We start from the raw sequence: 8,565 nt of genomic DNA, 5'->3' as shown, positions 1-8,565 counted from the left end.
ATTGAATAAAAAAAAAAAGAAAAACAAACAAGACCAAAAACTAGGAAGAAAGGAAATTAAATCCAAATTTACATTGCATCGTGTGTAACCGCCAGCCACAGCAGCAGCAGCAGCAGTAATAGCAGCAGCAGCAGCAACAGCAGCGACCGCACGATAAGGAGCTGTTGAATAATGTTAGACATTAAGAAAACCAGAGGATTCCATAAGATTCCAGCGTCCAAACTGCAGCGCGAGGCAAACACTGCGGCATCAGCAGCAGCTGCAACGGCAACTGACGAACACCAGCAGCACCACCACCACCATCACCACCACCACCAGCAGCAGCAGCAGCAGCAGAAGTCCCAACAAAGAGGCAACAGTAGCAACAGTCATAGCCATAGTCATAGCCAGCAACAGTTAGCCCAGGCCCATCAGAGTCAGAGTCAGCACCAGGGTACGTCACGGCACGCCAAGTCATTGAAAACTAGTGCTAACAGCGGGCCTGGAGTCGGCGTCACTGTCCAGAAGCCGGTGACTTCACTCAAATACGCCGCCAGCAACGGGCCAAGCGGCAGCAGTGGGCGGGCGGCGGCGGCGGCGGCGGCGGTTGGCAACGTGAATCCGGTGCGGGCGGCTAATCAGCGCTATTTTTTGGTATCCAGCTACAAAGATCCCAGCTTCTTGAAGGCCGAGTGCGATTTGGCGCATGCCCAGGTAACGCTCAAGCAGGCGCCAGCTGGTGGCAAGACGCACAAGCGCAACAAGGCGCTCGACGATCACAAGAATAATAACAGCAGCAACAAATCAGCAACAGCCGTGATAGCTAACGGCACTGGCAACGGGACTTCAGTTAGTGAGATGCGTCGGACGACGACGCTTAATGGCAATAAAGCGGGCGGCACCAGCAGCAACAGCACCAACAACACCAATAGTGGCGCCAACTCGTCGAACAGAGCAACTACAACAACAACAACAACAACAACGACGACGACAGCATCAACAGGAGCTGGCAACTCAGCCGTCCACAGAATTGATATCAAGTATAGCCATAGCCAGAGCCAGAGCCATAGCCATAGCAGCAAACAGCAGCTGACATTGGGCCAAAAGACAACTGTTGCAGGAGGAACAACGGCAACATCCTCAGCAGCAGCGGCAGCAGCAACAACAGCTGGAATTGGAGCAGGACGACTTGTGGCTGGTAAACTGAAGCCTCTATTGCTGCACTGCAACAACAATCACAGTGCGATGAACAGTCATAGCAGCTATAATAATAATAACAACAACAACAGCAGCGCCACCAACAATAGCAACAGCAACAACAATATGCAACGCCAGCAGCAGCAGCAGCAACAACATGACGACATTAGCTATATTGATAGCGACGATATACCGACCAGCACAGCAGCAGCAGGCACAGGAGCAGCAGCGGCGACAGCGGCAACAACAACCACAGGATCATCAGCAGCAATAATAACAACAACAACCGCATCGGGCGCCATATCATCTAGCCAAAAGATGACAAACATTTGCTACTTCAAGCCCATAACGCCGCCACTGCAGCTGCGCAACCAGCAGCTGGGCGGAGATAAATCCAATGGTGGTCAGCGCTCGATCCGGCCCAAGTCGACGATAGTCTCGTTCACCAATTCGAACTTTGCGGCCAGCTACGAGAAGTTTAACAACTACAAGCACACAAATGGCGAACAGCGGCCCAAGGAGCGGGAACGGGAGCGGGAGCGTGAGCGGGACCGTGTGGAGCGGGACAATAGCGCCGGCAGCAGCAGCAATGCGCGACGCTATGGCATCGATTCGGTCAGCATTAAGGCGTCCATTGAGAAGTTTAACAATCTGAGCGAACAGAAGCGACAACCGGGACCGTTGCGCAGTAATGCAACAACATCAGCGTCTGGCTCGACAGCAGCAGCAGCGGCAGCGGCAGCAGTTGCAACAGCAGCGGCAGCAGCAGCTGCTGCAGAAGGCACCTCAAACAATGCTGGCGGCAGCAGCAGTAATCTGCAGCAGCGCTTCAGCGCCGATATGGAACATACACGCATTGCGGCTGGCTATAGCAGCTCCTTGACGCGTGCCGCCTATCGCACCGGCAGCAGCAACAGCAATACAGCAACGGCAACAGCAGCGACAGCAGCGGCAACGGCAGCATCATCATCAGCCGTGGCGCCCATGAGCAAGTCGGCCAGTCGGATTGCCCACGGCCTGTTGGCGAAGGCGGCCAACTCGGAAAATGCTGGCACAGCGATGGCAACAACAGCAGCATCAGCAGCAGCAGCAGCCGCGGCAATGACACCAACAACAACGGCCAATGCAGCGGCCAACAACAGCCACAAGGTAAATGTGCACCTTCATCACAACAACGACACAGCGGGAGCAGCAGCAGCGGCAGCAGCTGCTGCTAACTCGACCAGCGCCTACACTTACTCTGCCGCCGCCGCAGTCAGCAGCGTCGCAGCCAACGACAGCGTAAGTGGCGCTCAAATAGCACTTGGGGCAGGCGCCCAGTGCCCAATTTCTCTTTCTCTCTCTCTCTCTCTTCCTGCTCTCTCTCTCTCTTTCTCTTTATCTCACAATATGTGTTTTAGTTTATGGTTTCTTCAACTTTGTAAAGTCTTGAGCAATAGCTGAAGGCGCTGCTGTCCCAGCGTTCATGTCCATCCTTATCACAAGCACAGACCACAACACCGTTATTCGTTTTAATTTTTCAGCCAACCAACAAACAAACAAGCAAATATATATCAATCATCATTTTGTGTCTGTCTGTCTGTCTGTGTGTGAGTGTTTGATTTTATTGTAGATTTGTTTTTACATACATAAATAGTATATATACTTTCGTGTAGGTTTGCAGGAACAATGCGTCTTGATTTCTAATTGGATTTTGGTTTCGTTTTGCCTTTGTTGTTATCGATATAGTTATATGAAAAATAATCGATTTGATGTTTGGTTTAATTTTGTGCCCCTTTGTTTTATTTTAGCTAACCCTCGCTTGCTCAAACCGCCATGTTATTATTCGTTAAGTTACGTTATGTTTGCATGCCACAATTTGTTTATATCCTTTTTTATTGTTATCCGCCATACACGTATACACGCTCACGCTCACACCCACATACTCACACTCACTTGCTCGCTAAAACATCGATACCAACGCCAGCCAATATCGATAGATGCATCCATTTCTAATGATCGATTGCTCGCTGCTTTTGAATAACTAACTGTAATTTGATCATTGCATTTATTTTATTATTATTTTTTTTTTTTTCGTTTTACTTATGCCCACTTTGCGTGTTACGTATCACTAAATTGAAATTGTGTTTCGTGCAGGGATCGCGCAATGTCGCAAGCAGCGTTCGCTCAGTGCTGCCGCCAGTGTCGCCAACGTCGAGCCGTTATTGGGACCGCGATCGGGACAGCGGACGGAACATTACCAACGCCACAACCTCTTCCATTGGCTCGTCGTCGCTGAGCACGAAGCATAATAGCCTGGACGAGGGCTACAAAAGCAGCCGAGACGAGAAGTTCGAAGGTGAGTAACGATCCATCCTGCCCTAGTATACCCCAAGTCCAATGAAACTTACTAGATCCCCTGATATGAAGAGAAGTTGTCTATGCGTTCGATATATATCGATCACTAGTATTTTTATGAAGATAAATTATAATATTATTCATGGCTGCGATCTAGAAAATTGTAGTAGTATTTACATATACATATTTTTAAAATATATTTTGATCACCTATGCCATGCGAAAAGTGTGTTGGAGTTCGATGAACTACAAATTGTAAAACAAATAGGCCTTAACTTTTTTCGATGCAAGCAATAGACAGTATTAAATTTTGTTCGTGTAACATAAACAAATATATTTATATATATGTATATATAAATAATATAAAATATATAAACAATATCACATGCGCATACATACAGATATTTGCATATAGAAAGAGAGCGAGAGAGATAGAAGACACAGCATTTGGGAAGAACAAGAAGAGGTATATGTATAATTTGATATGCAGATAAATATATATACGTATATAAATATATAAACTATAATATTCTAACTTTAGTTCGCCCTTAAGTAGGCTGTGCTCGGCCCGTTGGTAATAGATGTCAGATTATTTCAGTATGCCAGTTGACATAGTGAGCCAGATATACATACGTAGGAACTTCCGCATAAACTAGATCTCAAATCCATTCAAAATGCCGGCCGTCAATCGAACGCGAAGAAGGCCAATCAGTAACACGCCATCCGAATTGGGGAGTGCCTTTTGGGCCACGCCCAGTTAGCTATAATAACTCCATTGGCTTATAATAATTAAAAATTTTGATTGAATCCCATTGCCCACAGGTCTATGCGGTCTGAGAAATATTGGAAACACTTGCTTCATGAACTCGGTCATCCAATGCCTGAGTCACACGACTGAGCTGACGCGCTTCTTGCGCGCCCATCACACCAACACGCGCACGGCAACCTCCAAGGATCAGCAAATACTATACGGCAAGTGTTCCATTCAAATATAAAATTTTTATGTTATATACTTACATATATATATATATCTGTTGCCTTACAGAATTTGCCAAACTCATACAGGAAATGTGGACGTCAAATGTGCATAGTGTAACGCCGATGGAACTGAAGCGTGCCTTTTCGACAAAGCATCGCATGTATAGCGATTACAATCAGCAGGATGCGCAGGAGTTTCTGCGCTTCTTTCTTGACTCGCTGCACTCGGCACTGAACACCGGTGTCAAAGGTGAAACGCTTAACATTGACGATAATCTCAGGTGAGTGCTCACTTACACAACAAACACCAGCGACGAGCAACTAATCTATGTTGATCGTATTCAATTGCAGTGACAATAAGAAGGCCGATCTGACTTGGGAGTGGTATGCTAGGCATGAGAATTCCCTGATACGAGATTTGTTTGTTGGTCAATTGAAGAGCACACTGAAGTGCACAACGTGTGGCAATACGAGCGTTACCTTTGACCCATTCTGGGATCTGAGTGTGCCACTACCATCGTCATCGCGCTGCAAATTAGAGGCCTGCTTAGATTTGTTCATTAGAGAAGAGGTGCTAGATGGCGACGAGATGCCCACGTGCTCCAAATGCAAGACACGCCGAAAATGTACCAAAAGCTTTACCATACAGCGTTTCCCCAAATACCTGGTGATACGTAAGTGCAACCGACCAACATGACTATATATAGCAATATATAGTATATATTTAGACATATGATTTACGTTTGTTTTGCTTTTGCTGCTTCTTGCAGATCTAAAACGTTTCTCAGAAACACGCTGGAGCAAGCTCTCGAATATTGTTGAGTTCCCTACGGCGGATCGGGAGCTGAATATGGCCTCATATGGGGCAAACGCAAATTCGAATGTGCATTATTCGCTCTATGCGATCTCCAATCATATGGGTATGTTCCAATCCATTGCAAAGATTGCAGCAAGTGCTAATCATACTTATTGCTTAAACAGGCTCAACGGCTGGCGGTCACTACGTGGCCATCTGTAAGCATCCAGTCTCACGCAAGTGGCATGAGTTCAATGATAATAGGTACGTACATGCTCATGCGATAGCTTCTGAATTATGATGTTAGTATTGATCGATTAACTGTTCATATTTATCGTATCCATTGTAGCGTTAGCGATGCTATCCCCGAGAACTGTCTCGTTTCATCCAGTGCCTATATCTTATTCTACGAACGAGCGTAAAGCTAACTCTAACTAACTACTCCTCCACAACATCCTGGCAGTTGAATTCAGAAAGTATGTTGCGACAGCTACAATACCAACAGCAATAACAACACCATCAACTGCTATAAAGAAAATAGGAAAAAAAAGAGTAAAACAACAAAACGACTAAAAAGAAAAAGAGAAAAGAGAAAAGAATGTGCAATAAGAACAGCAAGTCAAACCCCTAGTAAATGTTTCGTAGAATTTTGCAAATTGTGCAAACGTGCGTAAATTTAAATTTAAATTTAACTATAAACTAATTCTTAACTCAAGTCCAATTCCAAATAACAACAATGTCGGAATTGGATGGCAAAGCATGTATATGGCGATCATTGGAGGCGAATGATGTAAATAAGAGATGGATAACACCCAAAACAGACACCAAATAACAACGTAAAACACATCAAGAAGAAACATAAAATGAAATAATGAACGAACAAAATACAAGAATCAGACAATTTATGTAACACAGCTTTCGGCAAGCCAGAAAAACAAAACAGCAGCAATCGGTCAACAATAGAAAAAAAGCAAAAGCTCTTAACTAAGTATAAACAAATACCTTAAAGCAAATGCAGATGCAGCAGCTAAACAGAATGAAAAGAAAACTTAGGGAAGAACTAATGCAAAGCAACACAGAAACACTAGAACAGAAACAAAATTGTTATTTCTTCAAAATTTTGTCTTGCATTTCTCTGGCATATATATTTATTTAGTTTTCTTAGCGTCTTTATCGGAAATTTTGATCTATCCTCCCAGTCATTGAATATATATATATATATATATATATAAATATTTATATGTATACAGACATACCCTCACTCTATGTATGTAGCAGATGTACATATATGTATATATATCATCTATGTGTGTATAATATGTACAGTTGATCGAAGGCTAAATATTAAAGCAAGAGTGGTTTGCCGAAAGTCGTGTCAAGTGGTTGTGTAAAAAAGAAACTAAATTAATAACAAACGCAAAGAGAAACAAACAAACGAAAGATAAAAGCAAATAACAGCAAGAAACCAAACAACACAATTGCTTAAGAACTTTCAAGAAAATGAATTGCAATCAACTAGTAATTTGCGAATTCACCTAAACTTGTGCAATGTATATCAGTATATATTTCATAAAAAAAGCAACAACAGCAAAAAACAAAAACAAACAAAAAAAAATCAAATTGATCATTAATCAATAATAATAAAAGGAGCAAACACAAATGCAGTAAATAGGGGGAAAATTAGGGGCGCTAAGAAGCGCAGCTCCAAAAAAAAAAAAAAAATACAAAAAACACACACACATAACATAGCACACACACATTTACACACTCAACATAACTAGCAAAAACAAAAAGCTTTTAGCAAATGATTAGTTTATTAATAAAAAACAACAACAAAACCTGAGAGACAAGAAAGGTCATTTTTGCGCGAAGTGCAAAATTTATATATATATATGCAGATATATATATATATATATATATATAAAAGAAAAAAACAAATGACAAAGTAAAACTAACTGAAGCTGCATTGTGAAACGTACTTATGATAAATGCTAGCAGCTAATTATATATTATATAATTATAATGATGAGCATAGCACGAAACAAAAACAACAACAAGAACACCAACTATCAAACGTAAAACAAACACACACACACACACCACAAAGCAAATAATTTAATTAATAATTAACATTTACATTTTGTTCCAATCAAATTCAAATCAATTGAAATCAATCCAATCGTCCGCCGCGGTCAACGTTCGATCTGAACATCAAACTAGTCTCAAAGTTATAGACATTGTATCTGGCGATACAGAGAAGGAGAACCTTGTTATGCATATAATATGAGTATATAGTTTGTTTTGTATGTACTTTAGTTGATATTTTGCCCCATTTAGCTCCGATGATCCATCCCTCATACACGCACATACATTAATAAACATATATATATATATATATATATATATATGTTTATATATATATATATATGTATAATTTTTATTTTTATATTTTTGCTATTGCTACCTTATTTGTTGCCTATTTAATTTATTTATTTATTGTATTGTATTTTGTATTTATGTAAATGATACACGAAGTGCAACCGAAATACATATGTATGTATGTATGTGTACATAATATTGCTTGTGCCCCGAAACAAGCAAGATTCAAACAATAAATACACTTACTTGCCCCATACACATAACGAGCTACTATAACTTAACAAACACACACACACACACACACCGAGCATAAACACTAAAGCAAACAACAACAAAAACAAGACACATTATTTATTTATTTGTAAAAGAATGAAACAACAACTACTACTATATATATTTTTTCTGGCTTAACTATTAGTTAAAATTATAATTGTTGGATATTTTACTAACGTTACAAACAAAAAAAATGAAAAATAAAAAAAGTCAAAAAGATAACGAAATATAAAATGCAAAAAAACAAAATCCAATTCAATCGGTTTTATTGGTTTGAAAATTAAGATCTAACTGAAATAGAGGCGCTATAGCGCCTTTCTCTCATTGTCATTTACTTTGAGACATATTGTTTGGGAATTTTACGATCGTGAGTGAGAAAGCTATACATGTGTATATAGCTTTCATTTGTATATCAGGTAGTATAGCAGCTGCGAATCTCTTCTGATTGGACTTTGAAAGAAGAATCGATGTGCGTGATGGGTAATTAACGTAAAGGAAGAGACAAATCTTTACGTTTTATACCACTTCGGTTTTTTATCGATAACTTTTTCAATACATTTACAAAATATACATTCCCTTTTGGTTTGTATCGGAAGCTGCCGCACCGTGATGCTTTCTATTGTGTGT

General features: G+C 41.1%; 1 protein-coding gene across 2 annotated transcripts; it reads left to right on the top strand.

The window, feature by feature from the left end:
- Positions 1 to 25: 25 nt before the first annotated feature.
- On the top strand, positions 26 to 8,047 carry Usp2 (Ubiquitin specific protease 2). 2 transcript variants are annotated; one of them, XM_018014213.2, is made up of 8 exons: positions 26 to 2,325; positions 3,313 to 3,514; positions 4,335 to 4,484; positions 4,558 to 4,771; positions 4,842 to 5,164; positions 5,261 to 5,410; positions 5,472 to 5,550; positions 5,636 to 8,047. In XM_018014213.2, exons 1-8 carry the CDS (start codon positions 172 to 174, stop codon positions 5,706 to 5,708), a joined length of 3,345 nt encoding a protein of 1,114 aa, XP_017869702.1. In that variant the 5' UTR covers positions 26 to 171; the 3' UTR covers positions 5,709 to 8,047. The 2 variants fall into 2 exon arrangements, with proteins under 2 accessions (XP_017869702.1, XP_089330287.1); XM_089474161.1 differs by having other exon boundaries at positions 26 to 2,457.
- The last annotated feature ends 518 nt before the right edge of the window (positions 8,048 to 8,565 follow it).

The sequence above is a fragment of the Drosophila arizonae genome, chromosome X (assembly GCF_054131065.1).
Source record: "Drosophila arizonae isolate 15081-1271.41 chromosome X, UAZ_ARI_1.0, whole genome shotgun sequence".
Taxonomy (NCBI): Eukaryota; Metazoa; Arthropoda; class Insecta; order Diptera; family Drosophilidae; genus Drosophila; species Drosophila arizonae.
The sequence above is the reverse complement of the archived record's forward strand: the minus strand, read 5'-3'. Positions and strand labels throughout refer to the sequence as shown.